The sequence below is a fragment of the Astatotilapia calliptera genome, chromosome 15 (assembly GCF_900246225.1).
Source record: "Astatotilapia calliptera chromosome 15, fAstCal1.2, whole genome shotgun sequence".
Classification (NCBI taxonomy): domain Eukaryota; kingdom Metazoa; phylum Chordata; class Actinopteri; order Cichliformes; family Cichlidae; genus Astatotilapia; species Astatotilapia calliptera.
In genome coordinates this window covers 12,293,450-12,315,258 of record NC_039316.1, presented here as the reverse complement: position 1 = coordinate 12,315,258, position 21,809 = coordinate 12,293,450, and the positions used below count along the sequence as shown (strand labels likewise).

The window sequence follows — 21,809 nt, the reverse complement described above, 5'->3', positions numbered from 1 at the left end:
CTGGTAATCATTTAACTTGGTCATATTGTGTAGAATTAAAATTATGCTCTGTCTCTCATTGCTTATACAGAGGAGGGCAAAAATCCAAGACAAAAAACAAAACAAAACAAAAAAATCCTCCCATAACATTTCTTTAGTTAAACTGAGAACTTGAAATAATTGAAACATGCTTTAAAATAACCACAAAAACTGTACAAAAACATGTTTATTATGACAGTAATAGTATACCATACAAATAAGAGCTCATGTTAGCTGTATAAAAATACAAAATCATGATGCATTTTAGTGTGAGCATCATAGATCATTTGAGAAAAAACAAGAAAATCATTAAGTCAGTTTTATCTAGCACTCAGTCCCGTGTTTTAACCTGTCCTGCAGTGCTTTGCCGTCATGCTGTTCAAAATCTAGATTGAGGGAGTGCACAGTGCACAAATTTCACAGCAATAGAGGAAAGAAAAATGGTGGATATTATGATACTATCTATGGTATGACAGTTTGTTTGTTGCCATCGTGGCACTGGATATCAGTAGGTAGCTTCCTTTTATACTGTTTGAATAATATCTGAAAAATATTCAGTACCAGTTGCTATGTTTAAAGCTTTTATAAAACTGACCATGTCCATGTCTAAGATCTAAACTGTATGTACATGTAGGAATACATTTGCTCTGAACAGAAAACAGAGTGAAAAACAAACCCCAGCTCACCCAGTGACAGCCAATCAACTTTTCTACAGCTGCGCTCAGAAAGATAGAAAATGCTAGGAAGGTTTATTAGTTGCAGTAATATCATACGGCTGTCCCTGCACACTTCAGAGCCACACTGCTGGTTTTTACAATGCCTGACTTAACCTCTCACATGAGGACTGGGCTCCAGTGAGGTCAAAGCGCAGTTTTTCTGCTCGAGCTTCTACAGAAAAATATAATGTATAAGAAAAATACACACTGTAATCATATAGTAAACATGCTTTTATGTTTTTTTATCATATAAAATGAAAAAAAAAAAAAGAGCTTATACAAGCGTGTCAGCAGTGAAGCTGTGGAGCGGTTCGTGAATATAAATCAAAGTGTAAAAAAAAAAAAAAATCCCTGAAGTTTTAACCAAATTTAAATTTTTTATCATGCATATATATATATATATATATATATATATATATTTTTTTTAGCTTTTATGCGGAAATGTTTAAGTGCTCTTTCCGATACAAATTCAAACTTTACTATGATGAAAATAACTCTGTGCGTGGTTCGCTGTTCAGAAATGGAATAAGCACCACGTTTAAGCAAATCCTGCATCAACAAACTGATATTTGGTCTTGTGGTGGAGCTGAACTGTGACTTTTTAAAAAACGTCTTCATTTATAGCTAAGGCAAAATCGTGGGCAATTGTTTAAACATCTGCTTTGTGCTTTGATTGATCTCCGTGAGCCAGGCTCTCCTCGTTCTCTTCCTCCTCATTAGGAACCTGGAAAACGAGCAATGCAAATTATTTGTCTGTGGCATAAATGGTCACCAGGCAAGCAAAATACAGTTCAAACAAATGCACAATGCATTTATGGACATGCATGATATGCACAATGTGTTTCTGTGAATTAAAATCTGTATCTAATGATATACTGATTGACTGGTTATTATTTGGCTCTAATTTAATACTTTAATTATTAAAACACGGTGTTTGTCAGGTATGTGTAGTTTTTGTGCCTGGATGTGCTCACTTTTTCTCTACTTATACTGATATATGAACCAAGTCTATCTGAGTTAATAACTTGAATAAACAAATCTGCCTTCTGCCACTCGCACCAGACAGTCAGAGACCTGAAGATAATATTTATGAGGAATGGGATTTCTTACCTCCCAGTAAATAGAGTCATCGAAGCAGTTCTGGTCTGGAGGTTGTCCCCAGAAAGGCAACTTCATTATTAGACCTTAAAGAAGAAAATGAATGTTTGATCACCCTTTTCTAAACCTCAATGTCTTTCCATTGAGCAATTTGGCCGTTGGGTGTAACATTTATAGTTTTATTAATCTCCTCTTCCCACCTGTAATAGTACCCCCAACCAAAGCGAACCCGAGGGATGAACCCAAGGCAGCAGCTTGCATGGTAGCGCTAGCACTAAGGAGACAGGATGAGAAGAAGTGACTTTTAAATGAAGTAAATCGTGTCAAAGCCATATTGCTTTTATGTGTGCGTATATATGGGTTATTATAATACTGTGGTGAGATTTTTAGTGCGTGAGGTGACTATTACCCGTCTTTTTTCCCCAAAGCTGCAGCCACAATTCCAGCCAGCCCACCCAGGATGCCAGGCAAGCCATGCAGATTGTGGACACCGCAGGTATCCTGGATACCCAGGTTGGATGCCAGTATAGGCTGCAGAGAAGGAATGACAGGGGATTTTTAGTCACCAACAAAAGTACACATTGCTAATTCAGATTCAGCCTGTACCAGGTTGTACCAGTTGTCTTTCCTTTGACTCACATTTAGGTATTTGAATCCCAGGGTGGAGATAATGCCAGCTACGAGCCCAATCAGCATGGCTCCAAATGGCCTGATGCTCATGTCAGCACATGTTCCCACTGCAACACCACCAGCCAAGGTGGCGTTCTGAATGTGCACCTGTGCAGTAGAAAGACATAAAGACAAGTGTATGACTGAATTTCTGCTTTTAACTCTGTGAACTGTCACTGTCATAACTATTAGAGTAAAGTTGCCGGACCATGTCCAGTTTTCCTTTGTGCTCCACCAGGCTGGAGATGGCATAGGCAGAGAGCACGCAGGCGGCCAGGGAGAGGTAGGTGTTGATCACTGCAGTGAGCTGAGTGTAGCTCAACGGTGGTTCAGCGATGGCTGAGTTAAAGCTGGGCCAGAACATCCACAAGAAGATGGTTCCTGTAGAAGAGGATGTTAAAAACGGAAATGTCAAGGTCCATGCTGCACAGCTGTCTGTGTCCACTAGATGGCATAAGTCTGACTTCCATTGGAGGCCAGTGATGCACCAGGGAGGGAAAGTCACGGGAAAGAAGGGAAAACTATCTCTGTAAACACATTTTAATATATGATCACAGAATTATTTTCTGTGCTCTCTTACCGATCATAGCAAACATATCAGAGTGATAAACAGATCCATCGTTCTCATGTCCATTTCTTAAACCTGGTCTGTAAAGTACTCGAGCCACTGCCAAGCCAAAGTAGGCTCCGTAAGCATGGATGATCATAGATGCTCCAACATCACTAGCCTGTTGAAGAGAAAGGCATGATAGACCCACAGTAGTGTTTGATAAAACAGTGAATATTCATGGTTGTTATGTGGGGATTTATGTTTTTTTGCTCAGTTCATGGACACACATGCACTTGCTACTATGAACTCACTTTCATGATAGCAACCACCAGATGCTCATTGACGGAAAAGATGGTGATCTCCAGTATGGTCATGATGAGGAGCTGCACAGGGCTGGTTTTACCCAGAACGGCGCCAAATGAAATCAGGACCGTAGCTGTGCTGAAATCTGCATTGATTATTCTGCAGGAGTGAGAACAAAAGTTATTAGAAAAAACATCAACAGACATCATCTGTGATCTATTAGAGCTTGTCATGTGCAGGAATTGGCTTTATTTAGCATGTACTTGGTAATGATGTAGAAGGCTGTGCAAGTCTTAGGGACTTGCATCATGACAGCAACCCCAAACCTACAGCCAGCCATGTGCATTTTTCTTATAGCAGTTGTTTTTGAAAAGCGATATGTGCAGCGAAGAAAGCCATACTTCAAAATGCTGACTTTAATCTTGCCCCCTTCCAGGTGCCAGATGCCCTGCATGAGGAGGCCCCACTGCAGGCCGAAGGCAGCCAGGAGCAAGTTGATGCCCACGCTGCTGAACCCGTATCTCTTGAGAAATGTCATCAGGAACCCGAAGCCGATGAAGATCATCACGTGGACGTCCTGAAACACTGGGGACATGAGAAGGGAGGTCAGTTAATGCTGTGTTAGCTAGTCCCACTTTAACCTCAGTTGAATGTGGTCTTATAATTGAATTGAATGAAACACTTATTAAGTTCAAAGTAAAGTATTTGCTGCGACCCTGCTGCTCACAGTGGTATGTTTTTTTTTTTTTTTTTAACTTTGTGGTTTAAATGACTTATTGAGAAGTAGCTGGACTTCTCAGGATTCATTTCTGTCCACAGTGGCCTCATTGTCAGCTGTGACCTGTCAGGTGGAAAAGCAATTCAATCACACTATGAATGGCATGCTGAGAAAATACCCCCACTGTCCCTGTTGGGGTTATGGGCTTGTGCTTTTCTATTAAGTGCATATGATGCTAATAAGTCTAAACTTAAGATGTCTCAAAGGGAGGGGATGCTTTGTGCACTCTTATCTCTTTTTGTCAGCCGTTAGACTGAAAAAGGCAGCAAGGTTTGGAGTTTGCTCATCTTATATCCCCTGTTTGATTACACACACACACACACACACACACACACACACACACACACACACACACACACACACACACACGCACATATATATATATATATATATAATTTTTTGATAAGTGAGGATAGATGAGTCTGGATTAAGGCCAAATACATTTTAGGGGGATTTGAGTCATCATCATGGCAGGAAGGGAGACTTCTTTTTCCCTTAAGGTTTTAAGCGTGCTATGATTTACATGTGGAAAATATATCAAGCTGTATGTATGTGTAGGCTGGGAAACAATAGACTAATTTCCTTAGTTCATAATGAGCACACATTGTGTCTGTTATTGTCTAGACAGGACACACTGTGTTGCAGCCTTAAAGAATACTTTTACAGCTGTTTCTCAGTTTGTTTGTTCTTAGTTAGTTATGAGTACTTAAATGACTTAAAACAAGTGCAAAAAACACCTGCAGTTCCTCTGCTGGCCACTGGTGGCAGAATCTGAAAGCTAGTTTTAAAATGTTGAACTTCACAGTGAAAGTAAACATGCTTACAGCATGGTACAAATAAGGTTTTGGTGTATGGATAGAAGAGAGTGGGTGAGTTTATTTAGGGGTGTGGCTATTCTAACTGCCTGATGTGCTGATATAAACAGCTGGACAGTGAATGGCTGTCTGCTAAGCTTCACTAGGCTAATTAGCATCACTGGACTAGACCTCTTGACCATGTTTTTGGTGTTGGTAGCTTTGAAAAGCCTGTTATGTGGTATTGCACATTCGTCTCTCAACACCAGTTAGCAGCTACCTGTCTACTATGTCTGCACTATGCTTCTGTATACATTATGAATGCAACTTGCTAACCAAGGTTATGAAGTTTAGCTGATAGTTTAGGACTCTATTTTTGCATCCAACTATAGTCTAGTCTGTCTCTAGAAAAAGAGCTACAGACAGTTTTCTCTAGTTGTTGTCTCTATTAGCATTTAGCCAAAATGCTAAAATTACAGCTTCAACATAATGAGAGCAGAAACAATGTGAGTGTGCCCATCTTTTATATACAGTCTGTGGTTCTGCTGTGTTCATGTGTAATATATAAAGCAGCCTTTTCGCTTAGCTTAGCACAAAGACTGAAAATGGAGAAGACCAACTTTGAACTCTCTAAAGAAAAGCAAAAAAGATCTGCCAGTTTAAGCCTCTAAAATTCTTTATTTTACATCTCATCTGTTTAATGGCTGAAGTGTTATTACCACAAAGTTGTCAGTAGTTTATCAGTAGTTTATCAGACAAATGGCAAAGACTGGAGGATGTTACGCTGCCAAGAAACAGTCTGACAACATGTTGTTTTTACACTTACATAAAATGTGTTAAACATTAAACTTTGGAGATTTTTGTTGACTTGTAAAAGAGTCAGATTAGTTGTTTCCAGTCTTTGTGCTAAGGCAAGATCAGCCTTTCCTAGCTGTGGCCTTGTATTATACTATAAAAGTATCATCTGCTTCATATTTTGTAGATAGACATTTATGTTAAAAGTTTGAAGTATTATTTATCATGATTTAGCATTTTGAAAAGTAAAAATAGAGGTTGAATGTGAACTCAATCTCAACATTTTGATTTTATCCCCTAGACTAAAAAGCCCAAACTCAGACGTAGGTGCGTTAAAGCTGTTTAAAGCGTCAGGCTCCCATGCGCCATTTACATCAGAGTACATTATTTTGTAAGCAGCAGCTTTCAAATGGCGATAATGGGGGAGATTAAATTCATCCACATCTATTTCCATAAACTGTTTCTGCATATAGAATGTCAGCAAATTTCTAACACATCCTTGGGTATTTGGGAAACATACAAACCCACTCACATCTGCTTTAGTCAGGAATCTGTATATGTGCTTAAAAGCCCTGATAGCTCAACATCTGATTACTGTGTGCTCTATTATAATAAAAACGCTCCAAGTTCTGACAGTTCAACATCAAAACCAAACACCACAAGAGAGTCACATCTTTCCATTTCAGTCTTAATTAGCAGTAACAATCAGCATTTTGAAGAAATCTGCACCTGCAAGCTGATGTGTAGACATCTGACTAAGCTTATCTCCATGAAGCTGTTTTGAAGAAAATCTTTTTGCCCCTGAACTTGCACTTTTACCCCTCTCTGTTTCTCAGCTGGGTGAGTCAGAATTGCTCTCTTTGTAGAACAGTAGATGGGGGACGGGGATGAGATAAAACTGGAAAGCAGCCACAGTGACTGGCACCACGCCTAGATGTTAGGTAACGCGAATCCTCTGAAGAACTGGCTGAACCAAGACAAGCGAGAGACACCTCAGGTGCAACTGTGCAGCCTTTTTTTTCAAGCCATGCAAAAAAAAGATGAATAATTATTTCATTTTACAAAGTATTAAGTCAAACTCTTCCTTTACTTTAATGTTTAATTTAGCATATTAATCACTCTTTAAGAAGAAATGAAAGACAAAAAGTCACAATTACAACATTTTTGAGGTATTTTTTCATACTAGACCACAATTTTACTTCTGCAAATTGCATGTTTTAACTGCTTATTTGTTGTCCTTTGAGCTTGTAATTGCAGAAGTCTGGGATGTGTGAGATAATGGATCTCTTTCAGCATGCAACCCCAAGCCTCATGCTTTCTAACATTGTGCAGTCCCAGTTTAAATGCTAATGGTTTTAGATTATCAAGCATAATTTAAATTTTGCAAAAGTTTTAGCTCTGGGCCTGTTATTCCAAAAACAAGTATCCCTTCTGAACTTTTGAAGATAAATCACTGCATATTTTTTACTCCTTTATGACTAACTGGGAATTAATGGAGTGTTACAAAGATAACATAAGTTTTGTGCAGAAAAGACACAGCAGAGTTCACAGCAGAGTCTAGCCTTAAATGTGATCTTTACTTCAGAATTTATTTCTTGATAGTCAACGTATGTGACTTAAACATCCCATGTGAAGCAGAAGATATGGTCAGCTTCAATGCTGAGCTAATCTCTTGGGTGTCACAACCGCCCCACCCAATCGTGAGCAGGCACTCACGCAGTAAAACAGCAGCTATCTGAATGCAGATAAGTGCACAAGCTGCAAAGAAGCCGCTAAACTGTAGAAACCGCTCAGAGCTCACAAAAAATGCTAAAGCTACTGCAGGATAACTTGAAAAATATCAATTTGAATGCAGCACAAAACCTCCAGCTTCAACCTGACTGTCCTTTATGAGCCTTTTTTGGACACAGTAATGAAATCACATGTGACCTCCACCTTTCCCAACAGGATTCACTTGTCTTCTCAGCTGCATGTGTTTGATTAGACCTTGTGACAGATGAGAATTCAACCCCATGACTCCTTTTATTGCATTTAGTTGACCTGCGCTGCAAACAACCTCCAATTTATGTTTGCAAGCGACTGATTGATTAACTAGACCCCTAAAATAGAATTTATTTTATTCAAGAAAAAGAAAGTAAAAATAAATGTGGAAATTTCGTTTACTTTGCTATTTTTATGAGAAACAAGCAAAATGTTTGTCATCTTGTTTTCTGTAAAATTTCAGTGTCACTAATATTTTCTGCTTTTAGTCTAAATTTTTTTTTAGATGCAGTCTCAACACTGTGATATAACAGATGTAGCATTCATAAAAATCTATTTAGAAATAAAATGTTGACCAAGCAAGCAAGCAAGCATGCGGCTCCAGGTAGACTTACTGGGGTAGAGGTCCATAGGCTCCAATTTATGGTCAGTGTTATTGTGGGTGTCGTGTGAGTCATGGTGTCCATGTTCCCCATCATCATAGACGACAAATACCGCAAATAGGATGATGGTGATAATCTCCAAAATCAAGGCTATGATGGGGAACTTTGTCCTCATGTTGGTGGCATATGCAGGCATCCTGAGACCAACTCTGCTTATCTCTCGTGCAGCCTCTCCCTCCTCAGCTCTCTTTTTAGGGGGTTGTGCTGTGTGAAGAAAGTGGTGTCTGGTTTTAAACTGATGTAGGTTTTGCCGTGACCAATGACAAGGCAGAAGACCAGGGCCTCGGTGGTGAGCACCCCCTCCGTCGTGCACTTTGCTCACGAGGGATGGGTTTCCTCTGTGGATGCCGGAGGGGGCAAAACAAAACACAAACGTAACGACACCCAGCCAATGAGCGGACATGAAAAGACTCAATGACTGCTCCTTCCCACTCATTTTGCGCTGTCAAACTTACTGCATGTTTGTTTACTTAACTTTGCACTCATCATTTTATGTCTTGAAATACAGCAGCAGAAAATGCAAATCTAATGTGCAAATAAGACATGCTTTTATAGAAGGGGATACTAATTATTTACTGCTAATATGCTGCTTATTTTTTATTTTTCTTTGTTGTGTTTTTACTGATGCACCTGCATTTTCAGACACAATGATACAAATACAAAATATACAGAAATATTGTCACAAAATGTGTAGAAAGAAAAGGTTGTGGTGGATTTGTTGTAATTTATTTGTAATCATCTACGCTTTGGTAACACCCTCAAAGTGTCACTAAAGTAAACTACATAACAAGTGGTAATCACGTGGAAAATCAAATTGTACAATTCCTTTAATTTAATACAAGAAAACATCTACAATGACTGAACTTGTGTAACATCATGTTATTAATAATACTAAATTTTGTGACTTAGCTGTCCCACATTTTCTCTAAATTAGATTAGATGAGATTAGATTAGAGCCAGGAACACTTTGTTTTCCACCCCTCGCCATTTAGCAGTGTGTAAACATTTAGTGAGCACTTTATTGTGCTCTCTAATGTAGTTGTAAACACATATAAATGTGTATCAACGTTTTGGTTAACAGCAGCTTGTTCTGTTGTAAGTGACTTCTCCCGAGATGTTGAGGTTGGTATATCAAAAGACACGTACCAATTTTCAACGCAAAAAACAGGTGTTATGATATAAATATCTCAGCATTGAAGACAAGCACTTATTAATATCAACATACAATGACATTAACTGCTTATTAAATACTCAACCAAGGAGTTCAAGCGTCTTCAAGCGGATGTATCAAGCATCCGACAAGTATCTCACATGCACTCACCAACCACTTTGTTAAATACTTTGCTAGTACTGAGTTGGAGCTGGTGGCTGTGGAGGCCATTTGAGTTCAATAAACTCACCATCATCTTCAAGAAACCAGTTTAAAATGATTGGTGACATTTTGTGTTATCCTGCTTGAAGCAGACATCAGAAGATGGGTACACTGGGGTGATAAAGGGTTGGATGTGGATGGAAAACAATACTCAGATAGCTGTGGTGTTTAAATAATGCTCAGTTGGTGCTTTTCCAATCTTCTGTTTTCCAATATTATTGCGTTTATGCAAATTATCCCATCAGCTTCCTGTTCTTACCTTACAAGAGTGGTGCCTTCTGCAGCTGTAGCCAGTCTGCTTCGAGGTTGAACATGTTGTGCATTCAGATATGATCAAGGGAGAATGCCCATCCTCCCTTGATCTCCAACTGCTCACTGGAGATGGTAGATCGGCAATTTTTGAAACAACTATATCTCGTTCAAAGTCACTTTAATCGTGTTTTTTCTCATTCTGATGCTTAGTTTGAACTTCAGCGGGTCGATTAGAAATTTGGGTTCACAAGCAGTTGAACAGTTGTCCCTAACAATGTGACCAGTGTGTACATGTTCATATTTGAGAACCAAACCATCCCAAGATAATTAAACCTCCAGGTAAACTAACGCAGTAGAGAGTAAAAATCTGTCTCTGATATACAGAGGAGCATTGGTGTGTTTATTAAAGTGTTCTACAAGTATTTAACTATGAAAATATAGTCTTTCATCTTTACGCTGTTTGGAGGATTTTTCTTATTCCCACCAAAGATTTAAAATAGTCATTTAACTGTTCGTCAATACAATGCGTTATGGTTAGAATAATATGTTGTTTATGAGAGTTTATGAGTGTGTCTGACTCAGTGTCCTTCATGAACCTTCCAGTTCTTTTAACAAGAACTGGGAGCTGGGAGAAAACAAAACAATCTTAAAAATTATAATGCTTCTTTGTCAGGGTAGCAGGGTTTTTCAGTGCTTTACCATCAGCTGTTTTGTCAGTCTTACATACAGCATAAATGCCCTGTGCTTGCTTTCCCACTACAAACCATCCGAGCTTACAGTGGTTCAGATTGAGCCGCAGGCGCTGATCCTTTAAGTGGCTCCCACTGAGAGTGTGGTGACAATCTGAGACTCTTCACCAAATTACCTGAGGCCAGAGGCCCTCCAACTGTGCCAGGGGCTTTATGAACTAGCAGAAAATCACTGCCAGCAACACATTTCTACTTCTTTTAGAACTGAGAGCAGTGAGCGTTTTTTTTAAATTTTTTTTTTAACCCTGACCCTTTGGGAAATCACTTTGATAGATATCAGAAACACTGCTGCACTGCTGAGACTGCTCTGCTTGCACTGACTAAATATTCCATTGGTGTTCGATGTAGAATTTAACTCTGGCTTTCTAACAAAGCTGTTTAAGTGGGGAGAGGCATAGTGAGCTATTTGGTAAATTTGAAAAAATATATGGGGTTTTGTGGTCCATTTTATGAGTGGCCATACAAGCTAAAGTTTGTTATGTCACTCTTGTGTAAATATATTGTTCTTTCATATACAGATATTGTCACACATGTGTACATGTATTGTCATCTTTGTACACTCTTCTTCTTATTTCATATCGGTTTCAGCTTTATTTGTCATATGCAAGTTAGCACAGGGTCAACATTGCAGTGAAAATGTGTATACATGTATATTCACTCATACATTAATTTTCCTTTCACACATATTCTATTTTTTATTAATGCTACATATTTTTATGCTGACATACATTTATTACCCTTACAGGTGCAGCCATTTCTACTCGTGCATATATATACTCTTTATTTTTCAACGCATAGATATTTGTACTCCTTTACTCACATATACATACAATCCCAATATTCATCCTTTTGCATACATGCATTCTGACATTCACGTGTATGCATTTTGTAACACAGGAAGTTCATCCTTAAGCAGGAAGTCACTCTTGAACCAAAAAATGGAATACACTTGGAAAACTTATTTGACATGCCCAGACCTAACCCAGAAGAACCAAGCAATGAAGCTGGTCAAAGCCATTGTGTTTTCTTTACTAGCATTGTGGTTAAATTAGTAGTAGTAATGAAAATGACATTATAACTTAAACAATATATTCGAACGTATTGAACAAATTTAAAGAGAAGCTACCGATTTTTTTGTTTGTTTTGATCGTCAAGATTCGTTGACAATGAGAGAAATAGTTAAGAACTGAATACATCACAGTCCTTAAATGGATGACTGATTTTTTTTTTTTTACTGACTGCTTATGAAACCAGAGAAAGATATGAGGGGCCAAACAAGCCAAAAATCCTTCTTTCACTTTCACACACATGCATTCTTCTCCACATACATATACTTACACTTTCACAAAGTTTTATTTTAATTTTTATATTTACATACCCTAAAAGTTGATTTTGTTCATCTGGATGTAGCGTTTTCAGTAGGGAAAACGTTTCGTCACTCATCCTTCTTCAGTCTTCTTCTTCAAGCTAATGTAGCTACCACCTCCCACATTAATAAAGATAATTTAGTATAAATAATATCAAAGTACGCATCAACTTACATTTGGGTCACAAGTACAAATAGTGCCACTAATATTTAAATAAACATCATGGCCTTTACTGTTTTTAATGTGGATGCTTATCTAAACGAATTAGCTAGTGCTAAAATGTTGTACCAAAGTGTGTTGCTAAATCAGCAAAGCATATTTAATATTTTGTATTTGGCAAATGTGCAGATAAGTAGCATCCTGTTTTGTTCTTACCTTTTCCTTGATCGGTGGTTTCAGTTGCCAAAGTGTTTCTGGGTCTGATATCGAAAAGACTGATATTGCAAAGCTTGCTGAAGTACTCAAGTTTCTTCTCCCCCGTCCATGCTGTTAGACACCTGAAAGTAACCGGCTCGTGCTTCTCAGCCAATCACAGCCGTGCAGACACTCTACCTTCCATTTCCACTACTCCTTATGTTTCCACTATACTTTTTCATACACATACATTATTCTCTTGCATACATATATTTTCTTCAGACATGTATGCACTCTCTTCTTACATACATATGTTATTTGCATGAATGACAACACATGTATAAGAGAGCATAACATTGCATTATGCATGTTAAATATGTGTAAATATGAGAATAAAAATTAAAGTATATGTATGTGAAGAAAGAATGTATGTGTGTGAAAGTGAAAGAAAGAATTTTGGCTTGTACGGCCCCTCATACCACCTGTAGCCATTCATTCATGGCAGTGACGAGTACTCTCTCACACCAGCTTCCTCTTGTCGTAATTTCTTTTTCTTTTATCTTATTTCTTTTTCTTATTTCTCCCATCACCCCCCAACCAGTTGCATCAAATGGCCCCTCCCCGAGCCTGGTCCTGTTGGAGGTTTCTTCCTGTTTAAAGGGAGTTTTTCCTTCCCACCGTTGAGAAGTGGTTGCTCTGAGGTGGTCATTTAATTGTTGGGGTTTTCTCTTCATATTGTAGGGTCTTACCTTACAATATAAAGCGACTTGAGGCGACTGCTGTTGTGACTTAAATTCTTTTTCTGGATTTTAGTTATTGAAAAAAAATAAGCTACTCGGCTGTGTCCATTTTATGTACAGATTTTTCCCAGTGTAACTCTGGACCCTGGAGAAATGAAGCTCCAATCTGAAAACATTTTAAGACATAAAATATATTAACTTGATTGCTTTGAACTCTGAGGATTAGCTTTTTCTCACTTGGCTCTAGTCCGTCGGCATTTTCAGAGAGCGTGAGAACTGTTTACTTTTCGATAACAGTACATTCTCTCAATCTCACATTTCACAGCGACTATCCCCAGGAGTCTTTAATTTAGTGCCAGTGTTTGATCTAGTGATTAGACAAAGGTTGAGGCCTTATGGGTAAAGATGATATCATGCTTGTCTGCTCTGGATATCTAACTAAATAAGCTTGAGAAAATACAATATTTGCTTTCTTTTGAAAAATTACATCACAACATTTGTAAAGCTTAGCCTACCGAAGATGTTCATATCCAGACATCATCTGTATGAATGCTATGGTAATTTGGGGCTTTTAATGATTTCTTTGAAGTGTGCTGTTTCCAGAGTGAAATGACCGCAAAGATCTTTAATGACTTTTAAAAAACAAGATATGGGTGGATAAGTTTTTGCTCATTTGTGTGCAAAGCTGCACAATATGTTGCTCTTTATCCAGAGGAATCCTCTAGATGCAGGAATGTGGTGCTGTTCCCCTGACCATCGAACAAAGTGTGTAACTTTGCATGTGTAGGAGAGTAAGCCTCATGACTCCACGCAGGGCTTAAGTATCCATACTGTGATAAGAAGTTTGCTTTAAAATTACAATGCATGGAGAACTGAACTTTCAGCACAAATTAGTTTTATTTGTATAATTTCATTTCACAGTGGCTGTCATCAGACTTTATATAGCCTTAAAAAAATCATAAAATAAAAAAAATAAAAAAAAGACAGACAAGTTTTCCCCGTTTAACAGCACTCAGGAAATACTTAGGCGCATCTGCAGTGATGTAAATGCTGTGCTGGTTTATTGTGGTGAGGAGAGAGCTGAGCATAAAAGCAAACCTGTGGATTTACTGGGCGACCTACGTTCCTACCCTTACCTATGGTCACGAGCTTTGTAACCATAAGAGTGACAATACAGAAATGAGCTTTCTTTAAAGGGTGGCTGGCCTCTCCCTTAGCGATAGGGTGAGGACTTCAGTTGTTAGAGAAGGGCTCAAAGTAGAGCCACTACTCTTCCACATCAAAAGGAGGAAGTTCCGGTGGTTCGCGGGCATCTCACTAGGATGGGTGAGGTGAGGATATCCAAGACACGCTGTGGAGATTGTATCTCTCGTAGTCTGGGAACGCCTTGGTGTTCCCCTGGATAAGCTGGAGGAGGAGGCTGGGGAGAGGCAAGTCTGGGCTTCTCTGCTTAGGCTGCTGGCTTCTCGACTCATCATCGTGTAAGCAGAAGATAAATGGATGGATGGAAGGACGGGAAATACTTACACATGAAATTTTAAAATTTAGCTAATAATTCTGTCGTGATGTGCAGTTGTTTATCTTACTATTACTATTATTTTACACTTGGTGCAAGCCACAGGGATGCTCAAGTGTGAGCTGCAAGTAAACAATAAACACGTTAAATATGTGGAAGAATTCATTTTTAATGACTTTTTCATTATATGTATTTGTTTCTTTAAAGCTGGGCCCCAAGCGAGTGTCTTTGAATTAAATTGTTTGCTCGTAGTGAATTTATTTACATCACTGTGAACATACAGATTTATTATGACCCATGAATGGTTGCTACCCTTTGAAGGAGAAACTCTAAAATGGTGAAACTGATGCTTCTTCCATCCATATAACCTCCTCTGTTAGACTTTAAGCGCTCCATGATTGATGCACCGTTTGCGTATACTTGTGAAACTGAAGCCGAATAAAAGTTAGACTGTTTGTTTCTCTCTGTTCATGTTGTGAAAACCGCATGAAAAGCACTTGTAGTTAAAGCACAATAAGATTTTATCTGTATCAGCAAATCTGTGAGCAAGATCACGTTTTTTGCACTTTGCAAGTCGCTCAGGTTTATATGGAATACGTTGGCGATTTCATCAAACAAATGCTGTTGTTATTTCTCCAAAGGAATGTGTTGGCTTGTTAAGGCTCACAAAAACGGATAAACTTTGAACATTAAAGTTGAAAGCAAAGGAAAGCATTCTTGTATCTGCAAAAATCAGTTTTAATCTAGCCTTCCTGTGAACTTCGCATTCCAGGAAAGCCATTAAGCCATTTATCTTTCCTCAGCCACAACCCCGCCGTAAAATGCAGATTTGTGGAAAATAAACAAGACATCAGGGCTAAATTGGCTCCTTTTGTCTCGGATCCTCATGAACTGTTATGCAACATAAATGACTTCACAGAGCTCCTTGTTCTGCTTTCAAACCAGCTGATACTCTGTTCGTTTGATCCATGTGTCAGAGACGGGAGTCTTTTCTTTTTTTCCTATAATGGCAGCACGACTCAGTGTACGGGATCAAAGCGGGAAGGACTTGGATGATTAATCACTACTCCAATTTGCCGTAGGTTTCTGTTTCAGGACATTCTTGGAAAGCCCATATGTAAAAGTCAAAGTTAGATTTGGAGGTTCATTCTCGCATTTGAACTTTTTTCTTTTGTTTCGATGAATAAATGTTTACTTCAAAGTTAGAAAACACCATGAAATTAGATTTCTTGATTGCTTGATGTGCAGTAAACAGAGTAGGTTGAGACAAAACAACTTTTTTAATTGCTCCCTTTTGAATCATAAAACCATTTTAATTTCAAAACATAAAAACTCCCTGTACATATCCATTCCTGTTAATGTATTTTTTTGGATTATACTATGCTTGAAATGTTTTCTTTTTGACGTTTCTGTTGCAAAGAAATGTTTTACAGGATAGAGGTCCTTACCCTATACACAATCTTGAATACTGAAGACATCCATTTGCCAGACAACATCAGCAACATTAACTTGTGGAAACAGCAGAAATCAAATTCGGAAGAAGGAGGTGGGAATAGGTTGGGCACACTTTATGAAAACCAGCGTTGAGCTTCACCAGACAGACCCTGCACGAAGACCTGCCAATAAACACGACATCCAGAAAGACACCAAGAAAATGAGGCTTGCTTCGAGCTAGCTAGAGGTAGAGACAAGAGAAATGAGTCTTTTGATGTACTGAGTTGTACTAAGTCAACTGTGGGAGTATAATAGGGTATAAAAGCGCAGTATATCATATATAATGCATATAGTTACATTCCTAATAGTAGCTTTTTGAATGAACTCTACACCTCGAGGCAAAATGTAGTTTTACATCACTTTTGCAGTGAACGGTTTTTAAAGCAAGAAAAAAAAATCTTCCCATTGATAGAAAATCTTTATCTTCTACTGTCTGGCATGCTGCCACTTGATGCTTATAGTCATGGTCAAAAGAAAGTGCACCTCCTTTCAATTGTAAAACCAGAGGGTTTTTACATTTCGGGACATAATAGGAAAAAAAGGATTAATCCTTATCGTATCATATCACAGCACATTACACAGTGTCGTTATTTTTTTAACAAAATTTACTGTGGTCACTGAGTCGACCTTGAACTCCGTATAATAAAGTATCCTAGAGTCAAATGTGAGGCCATCTGTCTGGCAGCTAAAGCCTGGCTGAAACTGGGTCACACTGCGGGACAGTGATATGAAGCACAGCTGCAAACCTGCAACAGAATGATCGAAAAAGGAACGAATCAAGGCGTTGCAATGAGCCAGTCATGAACTTGGACCTCACCCTGATTGAAATGCTGTGGTGGGACCTTAAGGGAGCTGTACATAAACTAATGCCTGGACGCTTCAATGAACAGGGACAGTGTTGTAAATAAGAGTCGGCCACAATTCCTCCACAGTGATGAGAGAGACTGATAAAGTCATAGAGGAAATGATTACTCCGGGCTATTGCTGCTAAAGGTTGTTCAACAAGCTACAAGTTGAGTCATGAGATGCCTTAGTTTTTCACACACTGCTTCTGCTTTTTGGGGTAATTTCTGTCAAATAATAACACAATGCAATATGTGTTGTTCTAAGCCTATATTTATTATTCATAGTCATTGTGAACTGACACTACATAAATAAACCTGAATTATTCTGAACTGATGCTTTTATTGGGCTTTGCCATGCAAAGATCACCTCTCCATCCATTGTTATTGTACAGGGAGTGCAGAATTATTAGGCAAATGAGTATTTTGTCCACATCATCCTCTTCATGCATGTTGTCTTACTCCAAGCTGTATAGGCTCGAAAGCCTACTACCAATTAAGCATATTAGGTGATGTGCATCTCTGTAATGAGAAGGGGTGTGGTCTAATGACATCAACACGCTATATCAGGTGTGCATAATTATTAGGCAACGTCCTTTCCTTTGGCAAAATGGGTCAAAAGAAGGACTTGACAGGCTCAGAAAAGTCAAAAATAGTGAGATATCTTGCAGAGGGATGCAGCAGTCTCAAAATTACAAAGCTTCTGAAGCGTGATCATCGAACAATCAAGCGTTTCATTCAAAATAGTCAACAGGGTCGCAAGAAGCATGTGGAAAAACCAAGGCGCAAAATAACTGCCCATGAACTGAGAAAAGTCAAGCGTGCAGCTGCCAAGATGCCACTTGCCACCAGTTTGGCCATATTTCAGAGCTGCAACATCACTGGAGTGCCCAAGAGCACAAGGTGTGCAATACTCAGAGACATGGCCAAGGTAAGAAAGGCTGAAAGACGACCACCACTGAACAAGACACACAAGCTGAAACGTCAAGACTGGGCCAAGAAATATCTCAAGACTGGTTTTTCTAAGGTTTTATGGACTGATGAAATGAGAGTGAGTCTTGATGGGCCAGATGGATGGGCCCGTGGCTGGATTGGTAAAGGGCAGAGAGCTCCAGTCCGACTCAGACGCCAGCAAGGTGGAGGTGGAGTACTGGTTTGGGCTGGTATCATCAAAGATGAGCTTGTGGGGCCTTTTCGGGTTGAGGATGGAGTCAAGCTCAACTCCCAGTCCTACTGCCAGTTTCTGGAAGACACCTTCTTCAAGCAGTGGTACAGGAAGAAGTCTGCATCCTTCAAGAAAAACATGATTTTCATGCAGGACAATGCTCCATCACACGCGTCCAAGTACTCCACAGCGTGGCTGGCAAGAAAGGGTATAAAAGAAGAAAAACACCTGATCTGAACCCCATTGAGAACCTGTGGTCCATCATCAAATGTGAGATTTACAAGGAGGGAAAACAGTACACCTCTCTGAACAGTGTCTGGGAGGCTGTGGTTGCTGCTGCACGCAATGTTGATGGTGAACAGATCAAGACACTGACAGAATCCATGGATGGCAGGCTTTTGAGTGTCCTTGCAAAGAAAGGTGGCTATATTGGTCGCTGATTTGTTTTTGTTTTGTTTTTGAATGTCAGAAATGTATAATGTGTAATGTCAATAATAAAATTATTTCTCAATAATACAACTTGCCTAATAATTCTGCACCCCCTGTAAAAGAACTTACCATCAGTTAAGATAAGACCTTTATGTAATCATGATGATTACTCTCCTTACACCGACTTCATGCAAAGTTACATACTTTGTTTGACAGTCAGGGGAGCAACACCGCATTCCGGCATACAGAAGATTCCTCCATATGCGTGTGACTGATTAGGAACAGAGACCATTAGTGTGACAGACAAAACCCAGATCTTTTCACCTCATAAGTCAAAGCAATCAATCTTTGATGTTTGAATGTAGCGTGTATGCAACTTCACATGCAGCTTTGCACGGAAATGTGCCTGATATCCAAAGAGATTTGCATGTGCAGCATCTGTAGTAACCCATCTGGATTTATGAGGTCTGATGAAGAAATCGAGGAGAATTTCTGAAGTCAGCGCTGACCTTTACGCTCTGTGAGGCAGCTGTGATACTTTAAAGTCTTTTCTGAAGCTAGTGCATCCACTGGGAAACATTTGTTGTACTGTTTCTGTTTTTAATCTGTTTCATGGTAAGAGCAGCGCTGCAGGTCAGTTCTGCCTGTAAAACCCAGAATACCAAAAAACTGGAAGGTAAAAATATTACATTGAATAAAAAGAACAGTTTGTCTGTAAATGTAGCTGAAGCAGGTAAATGAAAGCTGCAATCTATTAGTGACAAGGACACTGGGTGATTACAATTTCTAGCTTATATTAGGAATAGTGTAATAAGAATGCAGATCTAGAGAAGACAGTGTTCAGAGTTAAGGAACATTATCAAATGGTTGCTTTGAAGACTAGGACCAGATCTACAAGCTCACATGACTGTTGCTGTCTTTAAAGTGATTTTGGTGTGCCAAGAGTATGACTGCTATCGGTATGTAATTGAATGGGGCCATGCTGGAAATGAGATGCAATCTGTTTGTGATAATATAACAGTTAATTGTGATAAATCAGCAAAAATCACAAATGTGCTGGCATCTGTTACAAATCTGTCACTACTCAGAAATTTACATTAAACTGAAATTTCCTTAGATTCATAATGTATTAAAATCCTGTGCAGTGAGTTATTTTAAAAGAACTCGTATTCCAAAAGCAAAAAGTGTTTCAGTGTTGCAGTCCTGCTCTACATATGTCATTAGGTCTATATGCAACCACAGCCTTTTAATGGGACAACAGTAGCAGGGGGTACTGTGTCAAAGAAGAGGTCCACTTCAGACACTCAGTGAGTGTCTATTCAAGTTAAAGATGAGAGGAGAGAGGATCTGGTCTCCTCTTATTTCAAAGACCTAAAAAGAGAAATATTCTGTACTCCTTACGGTTCATTTTAAAATAACTGCTTTCCTAGGCGATGAGATCATTTCACTTGTTTAAAAAAAGCATTTGAACCAGCTGTTAGAATTGAGTTAGTGTCTTTATGCTTTTATTGTATTTTCTTTGACTGTTCAGATTTTGAAAAGTTTTTATTTCCAACTAGAGACTCTGACTTCAATAAATTACGAGGTATATTTAGTGATACAACAAAGCCCGGGCAACCTGCTAGCAACCAAAGCAATCACTAGGAGGTTTAAAAAACTGTAGTAGTTAAAAAAACTGCCATCCTTAATCCTGCCTACAATTTTCTGACACTTTACTGTAGTGAAATATCCTGACAAACATCACCGTCCTTCTGCACCATTACCTCCACCGAAGTCCTTGGTCTCACCATATAATTTCTAACATTATTTAAGGGAGATAGCGTGGATGCTCATTCTCTCCATCTCGAGCTACTTTTTCACCACAGTCCCCTGTCTGCACCCCACTGCTCGTTTCCTGTGGCTAGAGCTGAGAAACAGTTGTACGCCCTGATAAGCCCACTTGGAGGGAAGCCTGTTCAGGCGGGTAATCAGCATGTTGGATGCTAGCAATCAAGGACAATCATAAACTCTCATCATGTTTATGTTGTGGTGGCACTTAATGTTATTTAAGTAAAGAGCAGTTATGGGCTTCATAGCATCTCGGTAGTGTAGGGTGAATTTATAACCCGGAGGACCAAAGTGAGGTCAGACAGAAACTATAGCATGGGGCCAAAATGGCTTTTCAGATAAGAGCTTGATAAGAAAAAATACTTTGATGTCAATCAGTTCTGGCCTCTTCATAGTAATTAAAGTACAGTACTTCAAAATCTTTACAGACAACTGCAGATGATGATAGCTGCATCGCTCAGTTTGAATGTTTAACAGGTGTGGGCAGGATTTGGTACCATGTGTGCTTATCATGTTACCATGGGAAGCAAAGCAGGCATCAGTCCCAAGAGAGTGCGGACAGACGAGCGAATATACTGAATTTATGCCGATGGACCTAACCACATGTGCAAAATGCGATAGAGGGAAACGGCACTTGGAAAGATGAACAGCAACTTAACCTCTCAAGGCAGTTTTAAAGAGGCACGGCTGTTCAAGAGGGGTCAGCATTTTTAAACCCAGAAGGCTCATAGAAATTTCACTTTCAATGTAAGCACATTGCAGATCAGTTTGATTTTTAGCTTTATCTTGAATGCAAATAAAGATTATTTTTAAATGTGCAAGTTTATCAGTGACCAGAAGAAAGCAGGTGTACTCTATAGTAAGTTTGACTTCATTATTTCCACAAAGTTTTTTCAAGCCATGTGTACTGTTTGCACACACAGTACGCGGTCTATTCGAGGGAGTATGTGTAACAGGCCAGCTGCAGAAAGCCAGCAGAGGGGTGGGGGTTGCTTTGCAGTGCCGTGGGACTTCTTCTGTTTGCTCACATACATAGATAAATCTTTGCTTTGCTTTCTAGTTTCCTCAATTACAAAGATAACACCAGCAGCATCTGATAATAGGCCAGTGCAAGCATTAAATATATGTTAAAACTCTATTAAAGTTTGACATTTCTTCTGGTGCAGAAAATGATGAGAAATGCATTCAAACGGAGCGACGGGTGACATGTCAGGAGCCAGGCTTGTTCTCGTAAAGTCGGTGCTAAGCCACATTCTTCTTTTTGCCTTTTAAATGTCAAGCTAATTGCATGCATAGCAGAGACAGCAGCAAGTGGAGATGCGTCAAAGGGCATTCAATATCACCCCTGTTCTATTCTTCCACGCTGATTATCCTTATATATAAACTGCCCAGCTTGAAAGGAATTGCTGCGATATTATTGTTGGATGAAATACTTTGATAGCTAGAGCTTCCTCTGCAGTACATCCCAATGTACTATGGCCTCCCTACAGTGATGTGGTAATTGCTTTATCTAGCACGGGTTTCTTTAAATGATGCCTAATTACAGGCCTTTGCCGCA

At 39.1% G+C, this 21,809-nt stretch overlaps 1 protein-coding gene across 1 annotated transcript; it reads right to left on the bottom strand.

Annotated features, from left to right (window-relative positions):
* Positions 1-1,141: 1,141 nt before the first annotated feature.
* On the bottom strand, positions 1,142-8,365 carry rhag (Rh associated glycoprotein). The gene is made up of 10 exons (XM_026142966.1): positions 8,097-8,365; positions 3,756-3,939; positions 3,363-3,513; positions 3,082-3,229; positions 2,710-2,882; positions 2,472-2,609; positions 2,242-2,363; positions 2,033-2,106; positions 1,845-1,918; positions 1,142-1,458 (listed from the first exon to the last, which is right to left on the bottom strand). The coding sequence occupies exons 1-10, from the start codon at positions 8,278-8,280 to the stop codon at positions 1,384-1,386; spliced, it is 1,323 nt and encodes a 440-aa protein (XP_025998751.1). The 5' UTR covers positions 8,281-8,365; the 3' UTR covers positions 1,142-1,383.
* Positions 8,366-21,809: the final 13,444 nt, after the last annotated feature.